A 23,708-nucleotide genomic window follows, 5' to 3' on the forward strand; every position below is an offset into this window, starting at 1 on the left:
AAAAACTAAGCTGAATTCGGTCCATAGGCTAACCTTAGCTCATGGGTTAACCTTTGCTCATAGACTAAGGTTTGCCAATCTCTGTCAGAGAGCCATTTTTTTTTTTTTTTGGCAGAAACGAATCCCCGTCTTTCTATCATTTATTTATTTATTTTGTATATTTGATGCAATTTAAAACCACAAGAACCTATTGTGTGCCAGCGTTGTGCCAGATGACAGAGACAGCCAAGCCCTGGTTCCTGTGGCATGGGCTCACACAACATCAATGCAGGACTGGTTTGTGGTGACGAGCTCCTTAGGGAATGAGCACACTGCAGTGATGGCCCCTGGGTCAGGAGACAAGGATATAGTTCTTATCTGGAGGCGTGAAACATGTCAAATGCTGAACACACCCAGGAATCAGCAACATCTAGTCTGGCAGTAGCCTAGGATGAATGTCACAGGTCGTAGAAAGGCTAGAAAGGCCTGGCCAGCCTGTAGCAGGGCCCTCTAGTGCCAGCATTAATTCCAGTGTGGTGGGCAGCCAAGACCACACGGATAACAAATGAGCAATGCCCACAACGTGTTTCTCATTATTACTGCACAGTGCCACACACAGCATCTTCATCCAAGAATATAATGTGCTTGGAACATCTTGCTTCATAGCCACCACTTCCTCCTTCTCCCTGTTCCTCCCCTCTGCCCCTTTGCTTCCCATCAGTACACAAAAGGTTTTATGCAATGCATCACTTCCTGAATGACTCAATTTGGAAATCGCTAAAAGGTAGTTTCTGGAACATTCAGGGTCTTTTTGCTTTTCCAACTTAGCAAGCAATGCACCTGGGGGAAGATAACGGAGCCCAAGGACCTCTAAGAGGAGCTTGTGCCGTGGTGTGCTCCAGCCAGGGGAAGCGGTGCTTCCCAGGAGCTTGGCTTACAAAACGAGCTAGCACATGAAGGCAAGAATAAAATAATCACTTCACATATTCATTAGACGTGGGACTCCTAACCATCTCACAATGCCTCCCTCGGTCTACATTAAATAAGAAACCTCCATTTTGTGCTTTGGAAGAAAAATGACTGGAGATTATACGTTTGGCCTTGAAGTGGAACTCTTTTTGAAAATCATGAATAGGAAAATAATAAATCACCCATTTCAACATAAAATATAAGGGGCAAGGACATCTGCTCGTGTTCCAAGGACGGACACTGAATTTTCCATCAGGTAGATGCAGAACGCTGTGTTGCTCAATCAAAAATTCAGGATGAATTGCTCAGGGTGCGTTATATTAAAAGATAGCATCTTGGAACACAGGATGCTCAGGAAATAGGAGGGACATTAATCTGCATGCAGCAATCATCTCCTCCAAGCGGACACCGGAGTCTGAAGGGAGATGAGCCATCCAGATGCCGGCGCCCAGAGGAGCTGGACTGGACAGAACACTGCAACCCTGTGCCATTCAGTCCTGCGCCAGGCTGCCCCCCCCTCCTGGCTTTATCCCTCCCCTTTCTCCTTCTGCTGGTCATAGGATTGGGAGATATGGGGCTCTAGTGCAGTTCAGCTGCTGATCAATGTGAAGATGCACAAACTGCACAGTGTACCTCAAATCATAATCATTTCTGGAATAAGCACTATTTTTACATGGCTCCAACCTCAATGAGTATAAACAAAACAAAACATGCCGCCTCCCCATCACTGTCTCCCTTTGTCTTCGTTCCCTTGTCCATACAGAGCTTGTAATTAAAATTTCTCTGTATCTTTCCAGAGATACTTCACACATGTTTTAAGCAAATGTGCTTTTAAAGATACTATTTAAAACTATGAAAATGGTTATATTAGTTGAGATAAAATAATAGAATGGAAAGTTCCCGAATGTAAAGACCTCACATGAAAATAGGATGCTCCTTCTCCTCTAAGTCCAGGATAGGTGTGCTAGCTCCGCGCTCAGCTCCATACCAAGAAGCCGTTCAGGAGTCAGGCCTCTCTGACACTCTGCCTTTGTCACAGAGAACCTTCCGTTGCCACTGCTCATGCTGTCAGAGGAGCGAAGGGGAAGAGGTGCAAGATTTCCCTAGTCACGGTCATCTATAGATAAAACCTTAGTCATACAGCACACTGGTGTTAGGAACACTGGGAAATACGGCCGTAGCCCAGCCTCTCTCTCTTCCAGCTCTTGGTGCCACCTGGAAGAGGTTGCTTAGACCCAGACCAAATCACAGAACACTGTGGGAATCAGTCCCAGGTTTCAGTCATATACTGTGTCACCTGAAAGCCCCAACCCTGCTCCAAATCCTCATAGGCATGGCGAATATCAGATTATAGTGTGTTTCAGGGAGCACTCTTGCCAGAGAGAAGCACCATCGAAACAGCCATGCTTGGGGACTGGCCTTACTCACTGCAGAACCATGGATACAGGCTCCCCATTACTGATGGCCTTAGCGAATACTTCTCTGGTGCTATTCTGCTTTGTAAAAATGAACTCATCAATATTTCAAAGTAACCCTCTGGTTTAGGAGCTCCTACGGCCTGTGAGGTTCATTGCTCAGGTGGTTAAGCAGCAAAGAGTAGTTAGATAGCCAGCCATCCTACATTATAGAAGGAAACATATGCTCTTCTGCCATTTTTACTGATGGACCCCGACTCCAGAGGCATTTCAGTGAGATAAAGGAAGGAAGGAAAGAAGGGGAAAGGAAATATTTTTTGCTTCTGTTAAAGGTAGAGACTGCTTGTGATCCAGCTCAGTCCAGGGCCCGTGAGCAGAAGCCACAGGTCAGAGAGGAACCAAGGAAATACATTGCTTTTCTAATCAAACAAAGGGCACACACTTGCTATTCATTTTTCTCATTTTGACCCTGACTCTTCAGGCCTGCACTGTGGATACATCAAAAAGCTAAGCCGTCATTTTGTGAACATGAGGCCAAAGCTAGTAAATATGATTGAAAAAGAAGCCAGTTCCATCTGCCCAGGCTTGTGTGGGGGAAATGTAGGCAGACTAAATTAAAACACTAAAATTGATCCAAAGCTATTTTAACTGATATTTAAATGTAGATTCTGTTCCTGGACATTCCAAGGTTCATGGGACAATTGTTCTTGTTCAAAGGGTTCCTCTTTAGCGGTCCCCTCTCCTTCCTTAGGCCTGCCTTGTCCTATCCAGAACTCCCTTAAGGCATCAGACCCAGAACCACCTTCTCTATCCTGATGCACAGCAGCCTAACCATCAACTTTGAGTCTCTTTGTTCCAGGACAGGACTTTTACCCAGTCACTGACATTCGCAAAACCGGATAACCTCATCTCACCGTCTCCACAACAGGCTATATACTAAGCCAGTTATAAAGGCCAAGAAACAAAGCACTGGGATCCAAACTTTGGAAAATTATAGCCTTTTAATAAAGTCAAATGGGCCAGTGTACAGGAAGGAAAAAAATGGGTCTCTCACTTCTGAAGGACAGTTTTCAAGCCCTAAGAGCCACAACACTACTCACCTACTGGGCACATTGAGTTACAGAGGCCCAGCTCCCAGCCTAGAGGAGCACCTGATCTGACCAGTCCTTGGCTCATGGACCAAGGCTTAGACATACAATTTGTATCTCATTGCTTTTTAGGAAAATCCCATAGGCTGTTAGGAGGCCAGTTTTTCTGGGCATCTTTTCAAGAGCTGTGGACTGTCTCGGCAGATACATAGGAAGCTGTGGCTTGGCGAGACAGAGTACATACTGGATTAGGGTTCATGGGTGGGTGCATGCTGGGCATGTACTCCAAGACCTTACCCTCACACGGTAGATGCTTTGTTGCTGAGATAAATCCCCCACCCAGGCTCTGATTTCAAGCACAATCTTTGGAAGGAGCCATTAGCTCTCATTGCTAATTATTCTAGCACTTTTACTCCATTTAGTTTTTGCTTGTTTGGTTTTGGGGTTTTGTTCTGATATGAGACAGTCTTGCTGTGTAGCCCAGGCTGCCCACAAGCCTGTGGCAGTCTTTTTATCAGCAGACCAAAATTCCCAATTTACCTCTAGAAGACAGAAAGCAGATTGCGAGGTTTATGATGAAGATGCTCATCGAAGCCAGGCATCTGCCTTTACCTTCAGTGTAGGACGTAGGGTACCTTCAAAAAGCTTCGTAGCCCCTGCCCTGTTCTGCCTCCTCCGCTCTCCCTTCTGCAGGTCTCGGGGAGCCTCCTTACCAGGTTCAGTGGCTCAAAGCACATTGGGAAGAGTCACAAAGCTCTTCCTGTTCCTGGCTCCCCTCCTAAGTGTGTACCTTGGAGCCAAGGTGGTCTTGCTGGCAAAATGTGGTATAACATCCAAGCTGTCTCCTCTCAGATATGGTTGTTGGACTAAGATGGGTTTAATCTAGGAACTTAAGCCGTGTGTCTTGGAACCCTCTTTGGGGACCAGCCTTACAGAGGTCACCCCTTCTTGTCCTTGCCTTCCCTTGGCTCCTATGGTAAGTCAGTCCTCATGCTTCCTCTATGAGTCCTGAGACAGATAAATCCCAAGGGCTGGAGAACGAGAAGGGACACTGTCTGGTTCAGGGACACTTTCCTTTGACCACAGGACCTTGCCATTGAAAAGCACTTTTCAGGGTTCTGGACTCTGGGAAGGCTAAAGGCTCGGCATCTGGACAGGGCTGCTCTTGTGGTTTCAAATGGTTCTGCTGGGAGAACATCTCTGGGAGAGAATGAACACTGCCCTTCACATAGTGGAGAGTTCAGAGACACCAACCTACCCCCTCGAATCATCTCTCCAGGACTGTATTGCACCAGAAGGGTCATGCTCTCAGGACTCATCACCTCAACATGCTATCTATAAACAGCACCATATTGCATCATTGGGAGGAGCACATCCAGACCACAGCATCCATAAATCAGATAAGGCCGGCCCACCTTCTCCAATCTATCACTCAGCATAGGTGTTTCTAGCCTAAAGCATCCTGGACTCTCGTTCTGTGAGCTCCTCAGGGTAGCGGCCAGAAATGACTTTCCACCCTCCTGTCTCCTGTCCTGACACAGCACCGGGTCCACGGGAAAATCCTCCATGCTTCATTATCCCCACCTCCCAGCCGTCTCTTGTCTCTAGCAAATATCTTCCGATGCTTCAGTGGTGGGTGTAGCCAGATGATAGCCTGCCAAAGAAGTTCACAGCCTCATTTCTGGAACCTATGAATATGGTACGTTATGTGGGGAAAGGAACTTTGTAGGTGTGATTAAATTATGAATCTCGAGATGGCAGATTATCCAAGGGAGCCCAGCATAATTACAAAGGTAATTACCAAGAGCGAGGCAGGAAAGTCAGAGGTGAGAAGGATGCAGAGGGTTCGAAGGAGAAAAAGACAAGCCAGGGCAGAGGAGTGAGGGGAAAGAAAGGAGAGAGGAAGAGAGACGACACAGAGGGACAGAGGGACAGAGACAGACACACACAGACACATGCAGAGAGAGACAGAGACAGAGAGAGAGAGAGATCTGAACATGATATGGAGGAAGAGACTACTAACCAAGGAATTCAAGGCAGCCTTTGAAAGTCACAAGAGGCAGGGAAAACAGATATTTTCCCCCACAGCCCTCCAGAATCAGCACAGCCCCACAATTGCTGATTTTAGTCATGTTAAAGCCAAGTTTGGACTTCTGACTGCCAGATCTGTAAGTGAGTAAATAGATCGGCACTATTTTAAGATACTGATGTGATTTGGTTGTGATAATAATCGATAAGGAATTAATAATGTAGGAGTGAAATTGAATCAACTTTGAAGACTGGTAATATCCACAGACGCTGAACACATGCCAGCTTCATGAGTCATAACTCCACTGCCAGCTACGCCCCCCCACAGAAATGTGTATACAGGTAGGCAGGAGGTATCTCCTGCTGGGTTCAAAGCAGCATCTTTGAACTTTCCCAAGCTCAAGAATAGCCCAGATGTCTACCAGGGGCAGAATAAATCGAGATATACAGACACAATGGGATACCACACTTTTAAAAGAGTGAGAAAACCACAGCTGTGTACTGTATATGGGTCCGAAACGTAACACCAAGAGGGGAAAGCCAGGCAACAGGATGTATTCTCTATGGTGTTAGAAAACACACAAAGAGCAAAGCAGCTCTTTTCATGGTAATGTATTCTGTTTCTTGACCTGCGTGATGCTTCTGTTCATGTGAAATCACTGGACTTGTGGTCTATACCTTTTAATATATATGCTATATATACGTAGGTAAAAATGCTGAGAGAGGGGAGAGAGAGAGAGAAAGAGATAGAGAGGACCCATGCCTTTAAACTTTTATGAAGTTTGTTATGGCCTTTCTGGGGCTGTCCAAATGAATGTGTGAAAGTGAAGAGTGAGCCACCCCGGGTAGTCCACGTTCTTAGAACATACCTCTGATGCATCATGTCCTTGAGTGTGCGCCAAGTGCTCAGTTAAAGAACCATTTCATCCGAATTTTGCTTAAATAAAGAATATCTATCTAGGGGTATGTTATCTTTCCCTTTGGGGGAACTCATGCCTCTGTCTTCTGTTCTCTTTCCCAGCGCTAAAATGGCAGAGGAGACCATCAGCCTGGCTCCAGGAAACTCTTTGATTGACATTACCTGGTCAAAAAAGATCTATCTTTTCCTCTACTGGCTGCTTCAAGATATATGAAGAGCTGAAACCTTTTCATCCACTTAATTTCCTTTTTTTTTTCTTGATGTTTTTGTGGAGTTGAATACCTCAATTTTATTTTTGCAAAATTTTGTTAGCTGCTCTATTAAGCCTTAATTAGAGTATAATGAAGTCATAAATTCATAAAAATAAAAACAAGACGGTTACTCCCACAAACAGCCTTGAAGTGAGTCTCTGACTTTACCTGAAGTGGGGGAAGAGAGTGAGGAAAGGGACCCGCGAAAGCTGAATCTCAGACCCACAAAATGGATATGAGATGGAAGGGAACGTGGACACAGACCCGGACCAGGGGCACCCAGGGGTCATCTTCATTGGTCCAAGCTGTGCCCCTTTGCTCTCCACCAGTTGCAGCTGTCAAAGCTCCATTGCCTGGAGGGGAAACGGGGCGGGGCTTAAGAGCGAAGGCGGGGCCTCGGAGAGCATCTTTGGGCCCCCGAGGCCAGTACTGGTCCGCCGCCCCCACCTGCAGCGCGGTGGAGCGCGGGCGCGTCACTCCCAGCGGAAGCGCCAGCCCCGCGTCTGGCGAGGTGCGCGCCTCGCGGCTCCCGTTCCAGAGCTTCGTGGCCCGCCTATGTCTGCAGAGCAGGGGCGGGGGCCCGGTGATCGGGGCCCGGGGCCACGGACTGGGGACTGAGATTGAAGTCCTGAGACTGAGATACCGCGGAATCGTAGACAGTCATCCAGTTCAGCTCAGACGGCGCTTCGGGGCGGGAGCAGATCGAGAAGGTGAAGGACCACTGCGGATCCGACAGCGCGTCCCAGGTCAGTCTGTCCGCTGCACTTGGGGAAACTTTGGGATGCGGTGACGGCTGCGAGAAGAGGGCACTGAGGGTTGCGAGGCCGCATGGCCCGGGTGCACCCCGCAAACCGGTACCTGCCACGCATCTGACACTGCAGCTGCCGGGGTGGGGACCGAGACCCTGCTGCCGCGGACCACTGCGGGCCACCGAGGGCTAGCAGGCTTCGGGGGCCTCCCGGGAGCCTCCGGCTTGCCCGCGCCCTGCCGCGCGCCTCCGGGTCCTCGCGGGTCCCCAGCTCCCGTTGGCGGCTCGCGCCCGGACCCCGCGGTGCTGCGGATTCCGCTTTCTCCCGGCTTCTGGGTGCTGGCCGAGTGGCCCGGGGCCCAGGGCTGCGGGATGACGGCCCCGCGGCGGGAGCGGCGCGCGCTCGGCCAGTGGAGCGCGCGGGTCGCGGGGTCCAGCTGGAGCGCGTGGCCGCAGGTGCCCGTGGCCGCTGGGCAGAGGTGCCGAGCGCGGGCTGGGGCCGCGGAGCCAATTGCAACCTCAGGCTACAGAAATCAGGGTCGCTGGGTGGGCAGCCCTATCCCCGTGGCTCCCTGAGCGTGCACATCCTTGGCACCCGGCATCCAGACCCCCTCAGCGGGAGGCGGGCTGCAGAATCGCGGTGCCCGGGAGGAGGACCAGTGCTGCCCGTTCTGACACGCCATCTCCCCAGCGAGGGCGGGGTGCTAGGCTGGCGGGCTGCACGGGGACCACTACACAGGACCTCCTGGCACAAGCCCTTTTCGTGGACGACCGCCTGCCCTGGCTTGGAGTGGAGGCGACGAAATGAGCACCCCGCCCCCATCCGCGCCCCAGCGCTGTCGCCCCAGTCACCTTCCTTTGCCCTTCTCCTACAGCACCTTGGACTTGCACCCTCCTGAACTGGGGAAAATCTGAGGAAACCAAGCAGGGACCTTGGAGACGCCGCCTGCATTCTCAACAGCCTGGAAATCCAGTCACCTTGGTACCTCCTCGCTGCTTCCCAGGCACTTCGGAGGGGCAGGTTTGCCGTTTCTATCCCCATCCCTGTCCCATCCCCCGTCTGTCTGTGCTGAGGAAGGGAATCTTCTGAGAGAAGTTGGGATTTAGGTACCCTGTAACCTAGCCCCAGAGGCCAAGAAGCAGCTATAGGTAAACGACATCCTAGCTTTGTAGCTTTGTGAGGGAAACAAACCTTATCAACTAACTCCTTCCCTTGGGCAGTTTTTGAATATTTCTTAGAAGACTAGAGACCCAAGGAACCCGACTTTACTGGCCAATTATTGCACCCCGAGCTTGGCTCTGACTCTCTCCTTCTGGGAAGAGACACATTTTGCTTATGACCTCTGCTGGCCCCGGTCCAACCGCGGCCTGGCCTTGGGCTGTCATCGGGGACCGTGGTTTTTAAGACCTGACTGAAAGGAAAGGCTGCAAGCCTCCAGCTATTATTGGCTCAAACTCTGGGCTGTACTCTTCTCTGGGACCTGCTGGCTTCCTAATCCCCCTCTGGGCTGTGGCAGCACCTCTGCCCTTCCAGCCAGCAAGAAAATCGGTTGTCAAACCACTTGGGGATGGTGATGGAGGCGTCCCTGTGTGAGCTGATGCGGGATTTGGAAACAGTCAGGAAACAAACAGGAATGAGGAATCTTTTTTTTTTTAAAAGCCCCGCATGATTCTGGGACTAAGAAAAGATGGAGATTCTACTGGGGTATGATACTTGGCCTCTCCTTGTCAGGTCTCCCCAGCCCAGGGGACTCACATATGCAGGTCCTGTACTGGGTGATGTATATTCAGAACCCAGCACCTCCTGAACTCCTTAAGCGGTAAATGCATTCCGAATATTAAACTCCTCACAATCGCCTACCAAATGTAATGACGATATTGACACTCCCCACCCCCCACACACCTTAGGAATGATACCTTGCCACCTCTTCCATATCAGGACAGGAACTAGAACAATGGAAAGGACCATTCTGAGCTTTGGATCCATATATGCCCATTTTACAGAGCCATAACCAGACTACTGTTTAATAAGAGAGTGCACAAAGGCAAATCACTGTCCTGTCCAAATGAATAGAAAGCTGGGGATGATGGGAGGACACAGGCACACAGGGAAATTCATCTCTATGATGCCTTTTCAAGCATGCCAGTCTTTTGGCACTGCCATGTTGGGTACCACACAAATCAGGTACCCCAAACCAGGCCCTGCCTTGGGAAGTCTGTCATCTAAGAGGCAGGGAGATATTGAGATACAGTACTCAGAAGCTAGTATTTAACTCAGGCAGGCAGGTAATAGGAATGACCTTGGGAGGGTGCGCTCACAGATCGTGGACTGGACCTGAAGAGCGCCAAGGCCCCACCAACTCTAGCAGACCTTGTGTGGTGGGCTTGCCTGCAAACGGGCTTGAGCTAGGTTGCTGTGCGTGGGATCCTTTCCAGACTCATTTACAAACTCGTACTCAGTGAAATGTGATAAACCGAACACTGGAGGGATTTCTAAACAAGGAATTAAAAAACTCGACTCCAAATGGAAGAGATTCAGGCAACAAATCGTCAGTGTTTATGTGCCTCTGAATAGCTTTGATTTCCTTCGGTAGGAGCTGACAGCTGGCTGACAGAAAGCTCGCCCAGGGAGAGAGGAGACAAAAATCAAGTATGGAATTAGGAATAATGTTTTCAGGTAACTTTCTATTTCCATTCGGAGTGGGTGTCTGGGAGGGTGAGTGTTGTTCTGGTTTGAATTGCTCCCTTTATCCACATATCTTTTCCCCAAGGGCTCCTGATCCTAAGATGCTTTGCTTCTGTCTTCTAGTTTCCTAGTACCAGGGTAGCGAGCTGGGGATCCCAGCGTTGAGCCTGAGAATGCCCTTTAGCCTCGCTATCTGCTGCCTCCATTAGCTGTGGTCTTTCTGATTTGCTCAGAGGGTTAGTCTTCGGTTTCCTGCCCCAGAAACTGCTTGTAGGCTGCTCGGGGTGGGGGCAGCACCTGGGCGTCCAAGCGCTCTGTCCCCAGGCTCTCAACCCACCTTTTGTTTTTCACCATTTGCCTCATTGCCACTTTGTGTGGTGCCGGGGACTACCGGGACCTATGTAGTTCGAGGGTCATCTGTACCAGTCACATGACAGCATTTACCATTCTGTCAGCTCTCCTCTCTTTGCTAAGCTTATTTCAAAAATTTTCATTTGATAATACCTTTCTTCCTGTTGTCTTTATTCTTGGAAGTGTATGCCTTTTAGCCTTAAAAAAAATAAAAAGGTGACTACATTTTGAGTGGAAGTTTACCAGTAGAGAAAGGTAGTGAAACAATGTACCAAGCAGGCAGTGATGGTTCTAACTAAAGATTTCTTGTAAGAACAAGCCTTGGACTGGAGCAATGGGCCAACAGTTAAGAGCTCTAACTGCTCTTCCAAAGGACCCAGATTCAATCCCCAGAACCCACATGACCGCTTACAACCACCTATAACCCTGGTTCCAGGGGATCTGATGCCCTTTTCTGGCACCCAAGAGAACCAACATAGACATGCAGGCAGGCAAGCCTTCATACACATAAAGTAAAAATTAAAAAAGAAGTAAAATAGAGAAGGGGTTTACACACTATTTCATAATTAAGACCTTCTAATAATGTAGGAACCTATATGGAAAATCTAGCAAGTTCCTACTAGATTCCACTCAATCTGATGAAACATTACTGACATAGTAAAAAGGTCATTTCCAATAGTCCAATAGTCTAAGGACATCCTTGTTTCATTTAACAGGCACTGTCTGTTTTGTGGCATGTGTGCATGGTGTGTGTGTGTGCACATACATGGGTGCACACTGCCTTTGTGTGCCCACATGCAGGTGTCCAGGTGCATGTCCATGTGTGCACACATGGGTGCACACTGCTCATGTGTGCCCATGTACAGGTGTACAGGTTCATGTGTACCTCTGCATATGTGCATGGTGTGTGTGCACACATGGGTGCACACTGCTCATGTGTGCTCATGTGCAGGTGTACAGGCACATGTGTGCTTCTGCATGGTGTGTGTGCACACATGGGTGCACACTGCTCATGTGTGCCCATGTGCAGGTGTACAGGCCATGTGTACCTCTATGTGTGTGCATAATGTGTGCGCACACATGGGTTCACACTTCTCATGTGTGCCTATGTGCAAATATACAGGTGCATGTGTACCTATGTGTGTGCATGTTGTATGTGCATACATGAGTGCACACTGCTCATGTGTGTCCATGTGCAGGTATACAGGTGCATGTGTACCTGTGTGTGTGTGTACAAGGTGTATGTGTGTATACATGGATTCATACTTGTTATAAGGAAGGCCGCTTGTTGGTTCCTGGCTGCTCAGCCCCAAAATAATTACACAGAAACTGTATTAATTAAATCATTGCTTGGCCCATTAGCTCTAACTTCTTATTGGCTAACGCTTACATATTAATTTAACCCATCTCCACTAATCTGTGTATCACCACGTGGCTGTGGCTTATCAGGAAAAGTTTCAGAGTCTATCTCCGGTGGGGCTACATGGCTTCTCTCTGACTCTGCCCTTCTTTCTCCCAACATTCAGTTTAGTTTTCCCTGCCTAGATCTGTTCCCTTATAGCTCTGCTATAGGCCCCAAGCAGTTCCTTTATTAACCAATGATATTCACAGCATACAGAGGGGAATCCCACATCACACACTACTCATGTATGAACAAGTGCATGTGTACAGGTGCATATACACCTGTGTGTGTGCATACATGGGTTTACACTGCTCATGTGTAAACATGTGCAGGTGTACATAGATATGTACACGTGTGTGTGTGTGTGTGTGTGTGTGTGTGTGTGTATGTGTTTGTGCATGGCAGCCAGAAGTTGAGGGTAGATGGTGTCTTCCTCAGCTGCTCTCTCCTTTGTTTTTTAAATCAAGGCTCACATTGAACTTAGAGCTCACTGATTCAGCTAGTCTAGTTACCCAGCCTGCTCTGGAGTCTCCTGTCCTCACTTTCCACGTGTTGGGATTACAGGCCGGCTACCATATCCATCCTACATTATGTGGGTGCTGGGGAGCTGAACTCTAGTCCCCCTGCTTGCATGGCGAGTGCTGTATGGATGAGCACATCTCCCTAACTGGGAACTCAACACCAGGTGGGCTAGTCTTCTGGTCAGTGAGGCCCAGAGATGTATCTACTTCTGCTTCTCAAGTTCAGGGGTAACAGGCATGCACCCCCATGTCCATATTTCTTTGAGCATCGGTTCTGGACGTCAGACTCGGTTCCTCAGGCTCTCAGCACAAGTGCTTTATCCGCCAAGCCATCTTCCCATCTCTTGTCATTTTAAAAGACTTTAGATTTGAAATATGATTAAAAAAAAAGAGGTTAAATTCTGAGATAGATTTCTTAAAAAGAAGACTGAATCAAGTAGAAGGTGAAGCAGGAGAACCTCCTTCTAGTGCTGCCTCTTGGTTTCATGTCCACACTCCAAAAATATTATAAGGTTGTCATTCCAGCCAGCTCCCAAACAACGACACAGAGGGACTTCGTGTTAATTATGAAAGCTGGGCCTGAGCTTAGGCTTGTTCCTAGCTAGTTCTTGTAACTTTAGTTAACCCATTTCTATTAGTCTATGTGCTGCCACATGACTCATAACTCTCACCTTTTCTCCTGCATCCTACCCCCTTTGCATCGGGCTCATACCCTGCCTCTCTTCCTTTCCGTCTCCACAAGTACCACCTAGCCTTTTCTGCCTAGCTAATGACCATTCAGCAATTTAATAAACCAATCACAGTGATACATCTTCACACAGTATAAAGGATTATTCCATAACAACAGATGATGAAGCCAACATTCCAACAGGCCAAGGCTTGGTGGGACATACAGCTAACAGGAAAGTTTGGATCAAATTCTACATCTGCCTGTTCTGAATCTGCTCTGAACTGTAACTTGCATGGAAGACACATTGTCAGCGGGGAAATTGTCAAGAAAGCAGAAGAGCAAAGGGGCTGACTATCCACATGATGTTGGCCCTGGGTTCTGAGGGTGGGGTTTCCTCCCACAGGAGGAAAGATCATTCTAGGCAAGAGAAGTGGTCTTCATCAAACACTCTGTGAAAAGCAAATCAGATTCACAGGTCAGGATTTGTGGCTCACAGATCAATCTAGCAAGATGAAAGAACTCTCAGAAAGAGGGTTGAGGCCTAAAGACAGGGCTGCCCAAGTAAGGCACTGACTACAGAACGAAGTGCCAGAAGCCTCGTCATAACCTCTGTGGAATGAAGTATCCTACAATCTTCTTCTACAAAAGTTGAAGTTTTAACGGTAACAGAATTGCCCCACTATTGAAATGTGAGTGAGAAGCTATTAGAACATACGGAAGCACAGACCCATGTAAACACTCTGGGGAGTGAAGCAAAGGATTGCCGGAGCCCAGGTATTCAGGCTGGTCTGAATAGCCTAGCAGAACGTCCAGGGCTGGGGAGCTAGCTCAGTCAGTTAAGCACTTGCCATGCAAGTGTGAGGACTTGAGTTTTGTCTCCAGCATCCATGTAAATGGTGCACACGTGTAATCTCAGCACAGACCCACGGACTGCCTAGCCAGTCAAAGAGCCTTATCCGAGCCCCCTGAGTCCTGGTGACAGACCTTATCTCAAATAGCAAGGTGTGGACTCCTGAAGGACAATGGAGAGTGACTTTGGCTTGCATACAGGCCTGCCCCACCACCAGTGAGCATGCCTACATCTACACATAACGATGATGTAAAGGCAGATTTCATTCCAGTGGAAAGTAAACCACCTGGACTCCTTTCTGCTTAATAATTCTCTAGGCCTCAGGAGAGAAGGCTTGGCATCGTCTGCCTAACAGATAGAGGAGGCGGCCATTTGGTATTCAACTCCCCTGCAGCTCACAACACCCCCATTTCTGTAGGATGGAGAAGAGGCTGCTGCCCCTCTCGGATAGCCCAGCCTCCAGTTTGTTACGACTTCCTCTCTTAGAGCCTTCTGCTAAGTGCTTAGGGTTAGTGTTGTAGAGAAGGGCTTTACATGAGGTGTGTGTGTGTGTGTGTGTGTGTGTGTGTGTGTGTGTATAAGTAAAGCCTTTCCATCTTTCCACACTTAAAGGTCCCGAAGAATGAGAACAACCAGATAAGAGTCCCAATTCTAGAAACTATAGGAATGTGTAGTATTGAAAGTCTGAGCCAAGTCATGGTGGTACACATCTCGAATTCCAGCACTCTGAGTTCGAGGTCCAGCCTGGTCTCCATAGTGTACATAGTGAGTTCCAGGACAGCCAAAGCTACACAGTGAGACCTTGTCTGGAAAGCAACAACAACAAAGTTGTAATAACTTGTTCTTATTTCAGGGTCTGTTTCTCAAGCATGACTTTGGCTTAAGAATTTTTTTAAAAACTTGCTTTTTTTGTGTGATTGCTACTGTATCATTTCTTTGCTAGGAGTTACTAAGTGGTTTCTGTATTTGATATTATGTTCCAATGCCTCCTATTTTCTTTGCATATTAAACCCACTTGTATATGAAAACTGCAAAGAAGTGGTTTCTTTGGTGTTCTCATGTGAACTTTCAAATGCTTATGCTTCCAGAATAGACCCACGAGTTGGGACCCACACTGCCATCTGAAGTCCTCCACCCCAAGTTTCAGGTATGTCTTGATGGTAGAATCGTTTTTCTAGGCCGTGATGATAGGGGAATAAAACCAAAGCATTTGCTTACCTTCAGGTTATGCACCCACTCCCTGAGTGCTTGACTGTGCATCATGAATGCTATCAAAATGGAGGCAGTTCAGTTTGCAGTACTATCTTTTATGAACTTATTCACGGCAATGCCAATGGAACAGTGAAACACTGGGCAGCAAATACCGTTAACAATACCGTGAGCACTGGACTGTGTGGTGCAGGAAGGCCTTTGCAGATGCTGACCTTTTCTGCAGGCAGGGCTCCTGGAACACCGAGAGTGGTCCTGTATGGAAGAGTGTGTGAAATGCACTGTTTAAAGAACAGACAGACGTCTCTAATACCACACCCGTGCTGAGCAATGGGGCATCACTGGGCCTTTAGAGGCCCCTGGACAGCCCTCCCAGATCACACTGTTTTCCTTACTCCACCAATAGCCGCTTTCCTTTTGGATGCCAGTCACAGTTATTCTCTATGCTCTCGCTGCTGTCCCATGACTTCTAAGAAGAATAACTTAACTAGTTAGCCAGCATGACACAAGATGAATTGAGAGCGACAGTGGCTGTATGTGGTGAGTCGGAAGACAAGCTGCCTCAGGATTCATGAACGCTTATGGGAACCCCTCTAGGCAGGGCCAGGAGTGAGCCCTAGGATCCATGGGGCTTGTCATTGCATGGTCTCCAGCCTGGGCATGATGCAGCGCAGTGATTATGTGTCCAAGGGGAGGGAGTGGGGTTGCTCAGCCTTTCCCCAGCTAAGCCCACCAGGACTTAGCCCCACAATGTCAGAGCTGAGTGAGGAGCAGAGCTAAAAGGGGCACAGACGCAGGACAGGAGGGGGACACAGAAGCATCAGGACACAGCAAATAGAGACAAGAACCGAAGCCAAGTTGCTGTGTGCTTTGGGCCTCAGCTGACAGATGGAACATGGAGGGGTGACCATTGAGGATGTCTGCGCACATCCATCAAAACTGGCAGGTCCCTCCAGCATTTTCTGGGGGCTTGGGGTACCTCTCTTCCATGATCTTCAGCTTTTGGATTCCATGTGTGCTCTTTTTTCTTGTTTACCATTTCATCTTGGTGGATTCTATCCTTCGGTTAATTCTTGAGAGTATGTCCCAATTCTTGCCTGGAGGTTTGGCTAAATATAGAATTCTAAGCAGAGGGTCATTTCTCCTTCAGATATTTAAAGACATTGCTGCATTGGGTCTCATTGCTATTGTTGATGTACCTGAATCTAAATGCAGTGTGTGACTTGTCCCCATGCCCAAGGGCCCTTCCCTCCTCTGCCATCAAGACTATAGAACCTTCCAGTCTGTGCTCTGGAAGTTCACACATACATGTTATGGGTGTGTACTGTTTTGTTCAAAAGACAATGCTCCGATTAGGTCTTTTTTGATTTGTTAACTCTTTATTCCCCTCCCCCACTTCTGTTTATGATTTCTCCTCTTGGTCCCCTTTTGATAGTTCCCTTGCTGATGCTGTGAAAAAATCCTCCTACCAAAAGCAAGCTGAGGTGAGAGGCTTTGTTTGGCTTCCAGTTCCAGCTCATAGTCATTGAGAGCAGTCAGGGCAGGGACTCAAGACAGGCAGGAAGCGTGGAGGAATTGCCTGCTGGCTCCTTCTCTGGTTTGCTCACAGGTTCAGGTAGAGTAGCTTTCTCCTACATCCCAGGACCAGCTTCTAAGCAATGGTGTGATCCACAGAGGGCTGGGACCTGCATCAGTTACTAATCAAGACATTTACCCAGAGACATGCCCACAGGCCGGACTGACCTAGGCAGGTCCTAAATCGAGTCTTTCTTCTCAGACGATTCTAGGCTGTCAAGCTGACAGCTAATGCTAACTAGGACTCTATTCTACCACTTTTTCTTGGTACAAATATTATTTGTTTTTTTCATTTTGGTTTTTTTTTTATTTGTTTTGCTAGTTTTTCTCGTTCTCTTTTTCTTTCTTTTCCTGTTTTGTTTGTTTATTTTTTGTTTCGCGAGAGAGGGTCTCTCTGTGAGGGTGGGACTGGCATAATTCCTGGGGACAGAATCTCAGAATATGTGCTGGGAAGGCTGCTGTCCGGCTGGCGAAGGCTTTACCTGGTCCCTAACATCTTTTGACCTGCCCCTCCTTATCGAGGATTCCCGGTTCTAAACCTTGCTTTAAGAATCTGTGTTGTCCTGGGCTAAGTTCTTAGCTTTCTCAGCTGGCTCCTCTGCTTTTAGGCTTCTGTGATGTTGTTGTTTTCCTTTGTCTTCTCTCTGGCTTTGTGAGTGTATGTCTTTGGAAAAACTAGTTTGTTTTGAAAAGTTTCAAGAGGGAGCCAAATGGGTTGTGTGCACGTTTCCATGTAAGCCCTAACCCTAGCATCTGCGACAATATTTCCCCTGTAAGCAGAGTCTGGCATCACAGATAATTGCAGTTAAGGCTTTGGCATCTTCCTTCCTCCTCTGTCTGCCTGCAAATGTCTTATTCTTCAAAACTTACTGTTAATTTAAAACGTATTTATTATCATTGCGTGTATGATATGTGAGTAGACACATGGCATGAGGCACATGTGGAGGTCGGAGGACAACTTTCTGGAGTTGGTTCTCTCTTTCTCCCTTTAGGTAGGCTCTGGGGATCGAACCCAGGTCATCAAGCTTGCACAGCAACACTTTTACCTACTCAGCCTTCTCACTGGCCCCTTCTTTTATCAGATGACTGATTGATTGATTGGTTGGTGATGGGAACAGAGCTGAAGCCTTTCAGTGCTCTATCACTTAACTACATTCCTAACCCACCTTGCTATATTCTTACACAGTCTACAAAAAGAAACTCCAGTGTCTGATTTCTGCAAAGTCTATTTGTGTCCCTAATTCCTACCACTGTTTACATCTCATGAATCTTTCTGAGACCAGCCCTGTGCAGCATCTTCTGCAGTCTCCATGTGCAGCCCTCATGAACTTCCCGGATGGGCTGGTGTCTCATGAACTCCCCGGATGGGCTGGTGTCTCATGAACTCCGCGGGATGGCTGGTGTCTCATGAACTCCCCAGGATGGGCTTGTATCTCATGAACTCCCTGGGATGGCTGGTGTCTCATGAACTCCCCAGGATGGGCTTGTATCTCATGAACTCCCCGGGATGGCTGGCGTCTCGTGAACTTCCCGGGATGGCTGGCGTCTCATGAACTCCTCAGGATGGGCTGGTGTCTCTGTGGCTCTGCCCAGTGTCTATGAGGAACTGACAGATGTCAGCACTGAATTCATTTCTGTGCATGCTTACTTTATCTTGGCCCCTCCACTTTCTGGTCTCTTCCCTCTGATAAGAGACAGGTGTGTTAACCACCTGTGCTATCATCAGACAGAAGCTCATGTCCTATAACCTCAATCCTCACTTGTTTACTTTTGAGACAGGGTCACACTCTGGAGCTTCCACACTGGCTTTAAACATATTATATAGACCGGGTTGACCTCAAACTCATGGTGGTCCTCCTGCCTAAACCTCTCAAATACGAGGATTATCAGAGTGATCCACCATGCTGGTAGTCATAATCTTACATTTTAAAATGAACGATCGGTCAGTTTACTGTGCTAGGTTGACACTGTATAGAAATGAACAGCCATATTTGCCTAGAAGTGTTCCTAGTTTTCATTTTTACAAGGATAATGCACTGTGTGAAATAGAATAGCCTTATCTATGTGGGTTTGATTACAACAATTAATAAAATATGCTCTAAATAATGAAAAAAGCCAGTGACTAGTAGAAACAATATTTTTCAAACAATCATTCAGATTATGTCTGCATGTTCTACATATCACATTTATAGAACAATCTGATCTTTGTCTCCTACTGTGAGCAAAACTGAAAGACAAATTTTCTCTTAGCTCAATATAAAGTGATAATTATTACCCCCATAATGAAATTATCTATTGAAGGGTCTGAGACATTTAAATAAATTGAACATGTACTTTTAGTGTCAATAGAAAAAAGTTAAATGTTTATAAAGCCTATAATGTTATAAATGTTTATAAAAGGAGTGGCTCCTTTTAAAGTTTCTTTTAACTTCATTATTTTTATTTTATGTATATATGTATATGCTAGTTTTGCCTTCATGTATGCCTGAGTATAGCTTGTATACCTGGTGCCTGGGGAGGCCAGAAGAAGGTATCAGACCCCCTGAAACTGGTGTTACAGTTTTGAGCTACCGTGTGGCTGTTGGGAATGGAATCTGGATGCTCTGAAAGGGCAGCCAGGGCTCTTAATGACTGAGTCACCTCTCCAAACTCTTTAAAAAATTCAAACACTTTCTTTGAGATTTATTGAGGTGTGTGTGCATGTGTGAGGTGTATGCACTGGAGTGGGGAGATGTACACGGACCCATGTGCTTGGACTAGCGCAGTCACATGAGGAGAAAGAGGAGGGTCTCTGCTATTCTCTCTTAGACCCTTGAGACAGGGTCTCTCCCTAGACCTAAAACCCACCTTTGCAGCGGGGTTAGCTGGTCAGGGAGATCCTAGAATCTACTGTTCCCTTCGACCCCAATGCTTGAGTCACAGGGTCGCGTGGCCATTCTTGGCGTCTAACTGGGGTGCTCGAGAGTCAAACTCGAGCCCTCAGGCTTGCACAGTTCACTCATTGCCCTGGCCCCAGTTCGTGATTTTGCTCTGCTCCTATTAATAACACAGTCCCATCTATGTCTCCTTTATACGTACTTCAGAAATAGGCAAAATGAATTGGACATCGAGTCTGATTAATCTTCAACTTCTTTGATAACCAGGTGTCGATTTCTGACTTTTGAAGATGGATGAAGGCACAGAAGTTTCCACTGATGGAAATTCCTTAATCAAGGCTGTGCATCAGAGCCGGCTTCGCCTCACAAGACTTTTGCTAGAAGGTGGTGCCTACATCAATGAGAGCAATGACCGTGGAGAAACACCTTTAATGATTGCTTGTAAGACCAAACACATCGACCAGCAGAGCGTAGGTAGAGCCAAGATGGTTAAATACCTTCTAGAGAACAGTGCTGACCCCAACATCCAGGACAAATCCGGGAAAAGCGCTCTGATGCACGCATGCTTAGAAAGGGCTGGCCCGGAGGTGGTTTCCTTGCTCCTCAAGAGTGGGGCGGACCTCAGCTTGCAGGACCATTCTGGTTACTCAGCTCTGGTTTATGCTATAAATGCAGAAGACAGAGATACCCTGAAAGTCCTTCTTAGTGCTTGCCAGGCTAAAGGGAAAGAGGTCATTATCATAACGACAGCAAAGTCACCCTCTGGGAGGCACACCACGCAGCAGTACCTCAACATGCCTCCTGCAGACATGGATGGGAGCCATCCACCAGTCACGCCTTCAGAAATTGACATCAAAACCGCCTCGATGCCACTCTCATATTCTTCGGAGACGGACCTGACACTTTTTGGCTTTAAAGATAAGGAGTTTTCTGGAAACAGTGATAATACCTGGGACCCGGACTCTCCTGGGCGGAAGCCTGTGATGACCCCTAACGGGCCCAAGCTATCCCAGGTTGGGCCAGGCTGGATCAAGAATCCCCCATCATTAAAGCACCAAGCCAGAGTGGCCTCCTTGCAGGAGGAGCTCCAAGATATCACTCCAGAGGAGGAAACAGCCTACAAGACCAACGCGCTGGCACTGTCCAAGCGCTTTATCACCAGGCACCAGAGCATCGATGTTAAAGACACCGCACACTTGCTCAGGGCCTTTGACCAGGTCAACTCAAGGAAGACGTCATATGATGAAATAAATTACCACTCTTTGTTTCCGGAAGGAAACCAGCCATGCATGGAAATTCCCGCTGACCAGGACCCGGACCCTAGCCAGACCCTCTTTGCCTCCACTTTAAGAAGTATAGTTCAAAAGCGAAACTCGGGGGCCAGTCACTACAGCTCCGATTCTCAGCTCTCAGATGGTGTTCCGCCTCCGAACCTAGAAGAGGGCAAAGCTGGAAAGAAAAAGATCTTTGCGCCATCTCCTTCCTTGCTAACAGGGTCCAAAGAATTAATGGAGACTGTCCCTCCGGGCCCCCTGAGCAGGAGGAACCACGCGGTTTTAGAAAGGCGGGGTTCTGGAGCGTTCCCCGTTGATCACAGCCTCGGGCAGAGTAGACCCGGCTTTCTGCCGCCCTTAAATGTAAATCCTCACCCTCCTATCACAGACATCGGTGTCAACAGCAAGATCTGCAGCCTGCTTTCTTGCGGCCAAAAAGCGCTTATGCCAACTGTTCCTAGTTTCCCGAAGGAATTCAAAAACAAAAAGATGTTGTTAAGACGACAGTCTCTGCAGACAGAACAAATTAAGCAGTTAGTAAATTTTTAAGAGATGGCTAGAAAACACATCATGTTCAGATGTCTGTATCAGAAAAACATAGACTTAGAGAAGAAATCTTAACTGTATCCTTTCAAGTTTTAGCTAGTGCATCACGGCTAGGCAGATCAAAATATAGTGTATTTTGTGTTAGGTACAGTGAGCACACCATAATATATAGCTTCCAAGGAAATTCTAACAAAATGAAAGCTGTTTTTCTCAAAACCTCCAGTATTTATCGACTTTCATGTGGTCCAAGTTTTTCATCTAAACAAAAATGCTCCAAGAAAGAAAGGTACCTATGCGAGAATCGATTTTTAAAATTTCAGATTGGCTTCGTGTTCTATAAAGAAACAATGTGTTCAAGTTAGTAATCTTGTCAACACTTTATGTCAACACGGTTGTAATTTTCCATGATGTCAAAATCACCAAAGAAACCCTGACATCAGTGAAGCTAAACTATAAGGGAAGGATAAACAGATTCTTTAAAAATGTTGACTCAGACAGGTAAAAGTCTTATTTAAAAAATGTAAACATGAAAGACTAGTTAGGAAGAGCAAGCACTGCTCACAATGGCTGCTACACCTGCATCAGAATGGCAGGCGAGGGGCCGAGGAGACGGCTCACAGGCTGTGCAAGCCTGAAGACCTGAGTGTGGATTCCTAGAATTCACAGAACAACTAGACCCAGTAGTGCAAGTGTCTGCCATCCCTGCATTCTCTGCGGGTAGATGAGGGGCAGAGCCAGGAGAATCCCCAGAAGCTCATGGCTCAGATAATCTGACTGACTCTGAGGTGGTGAGAGCCTGCCTCAAACAAGGGGACAAGGGATGACTGACCCCCCCACCCCCAAGGTAGTCCTCTGGCAGCCACAACCCCTCCCCCACACTGGCAAGGCAGGGCAGTAAGCCATATGCCAAAAATGCCAAATTCTGTTGTCTTTGCACCGTGTTTTGCTTTCAAATGATCTTGCCAATCATGTTATCTTATGGTATTATTTCTTGTGTGTTTTTTTGAGTCTCTTTCCCATAGGTTTCTAACACCAAGATAATATAAAAGTTAAAAAGGGTTCCCTTAATTTATATTATTCTTTTCTTCCCCAAAGAAATAGGATTCCCCTTGACTTACATTATCCTTGTCTTTCCAAAAGAAACACCCAAAACAGGGTGGGGGTGGGGGTGGGCTGCAAAACGTTTGGGATTGAGCATAAATGGAAATTAAACGCTTGCTTCATTCTAAAAACAGAAAAGCTGATTAACAGATTAGTTTTTTAGCTAAAAGTACAAAAACCAAGTAGAACTTTAATCATAAAACATATTACTGGGTCACTACTAAGCAGTATCTTTATTTCTGATATGTAGATATTAGACAGTCATATAAAGATATATAATGCCCTTGGTGTGACATTTGGACCATCTAGTATCTTAGGGTCAATGAATAACTTTTAACAAAATACACATTATTATAAGATATTCTAAAAATGACAGTATTACCTACATGACTTCAAAGTCTGGTGTTCAAAGACTTCTTCCTTGCAGCAGTTCTGAAGCAAAGACTGACAGAAACCCCGGGGTGTGAGTCCAACGACATCATCTATAGCTTCCATGCCTCGCCCAGCAGGTGGCGCGATGCCTTTCTTGGTAATTTGATATCAGCAATTTGAAATGTACATAGAAATTATGTAATTATCTGTGGCTTTTATTTTAAAAACTAATTGCAGGTTTTTTCCATTTAATGTTTTAAAGAAAATATTAATTACATTAGAAAATATTTTTATTGAGAAATCAAAATTGTACTGATGTTTCTAAGTAGCTGGATTCCGTTCATGAGTTTTATTATCACCAAAAGCACTTGACCTCACACTGCAAGGACGCAGTTCGGAAGAGAATGTAAATAGGGTAATTCATTATCAAGATGCTATCAATAAAGGCTTAAAATAGCATTTTGACCAAGTTTTATTTCTCCCACAAATACTAATAGTAAACACTGCAACATAATTTCAAGAGAAATTGTGCCACACATATAACTTAAAGAACAAAAAGATAAGAACAACTCGTCTTCCCAACATGAGGCCATGGTTGGCCATCATCAGTCCTAAGAACATTTTAGATACTCAGGCTTCAAGAGTCTGGTTGTAAAGCCATTTCATGAGGCTTTTTTTTTACTACACTAAATGGTTATTACTGGAAGCCCATGATGAGTCGCCAATGTTTCCTACAGAAGTCTGGTGTGTGTGTGTGTGTGTGTGTGTGTGTGTGTGTGCGCATGCATGCGTGCGCCCATACACATTTTCTATTTATATTTGAATTTCATGTAGCGTTGGATTTAACTTTAACTTAAAGGTCAAATAATACTTCATAT

General features: G+C 46.7%; 1 protein-coding gene across 3 annotated transcripts; it reads left to right on the forward strand.

The window, feature by feature from the left end:
- The first annotated feature begins 7,164 nt into the window (after window positions 1–7,164).
- Ankrd34b (ankyrin repeat domain 34B) lies at window positions 7,165–23,289 on the forward strand. Of its 3 annotated transcripts, XM_087896787.1 has the most exons (5): window positions 7,165–7,395; window positions 8,273–8,418; window positions 9,992–10,074; window positions 14,966–15,024; window positions 19,805–23,289. In XM_087896787.1, exon 5 carries the CDS (start codon window positions 19,828–19,830, stop codon window positions 21,358–21,360), a length of 1,533 nt encoding a protein of 510 aa, XP_087752913.1. In that variant the 5' UTR covers window positions 7,165–7,395; window positions 8,273–8,418; window positions 9,992–10,074; window positions 14,966–15,024; window positions 19,805–19,827; the 3' UTR covers window positions 21,361–23,289. The 3 variants fall into 3 exon arrangements, with proteins under 3 accessions (XP_087752913.1, XP_087752915.1, XP_087752914.1); XM_087896789.1 differs by lacking the exon at window positions 14,966–15,024; XM_087896788.1 differs by lacking the exon at window positions 7,165–7,395 and having other exon boundaries at window positions 7,910–8,418.
- The last annotated feature ends 419 nt before the right edge of the window (window positions 23,290–23,708 follow it).

This window comes from Myodes glareolus, chromosome 15 (assembly GCF_982192425.1).
Source record: "Myodes glareolus chromosome 15, mMyoGla1.1, whole genome shotgun sequence".
Taxonomy (NCBI): Eukaryota; Metazoa; Chordata; class Mammalia; order Rodentia; family Cricetidae; genus Myodes; species Myodes glareolus.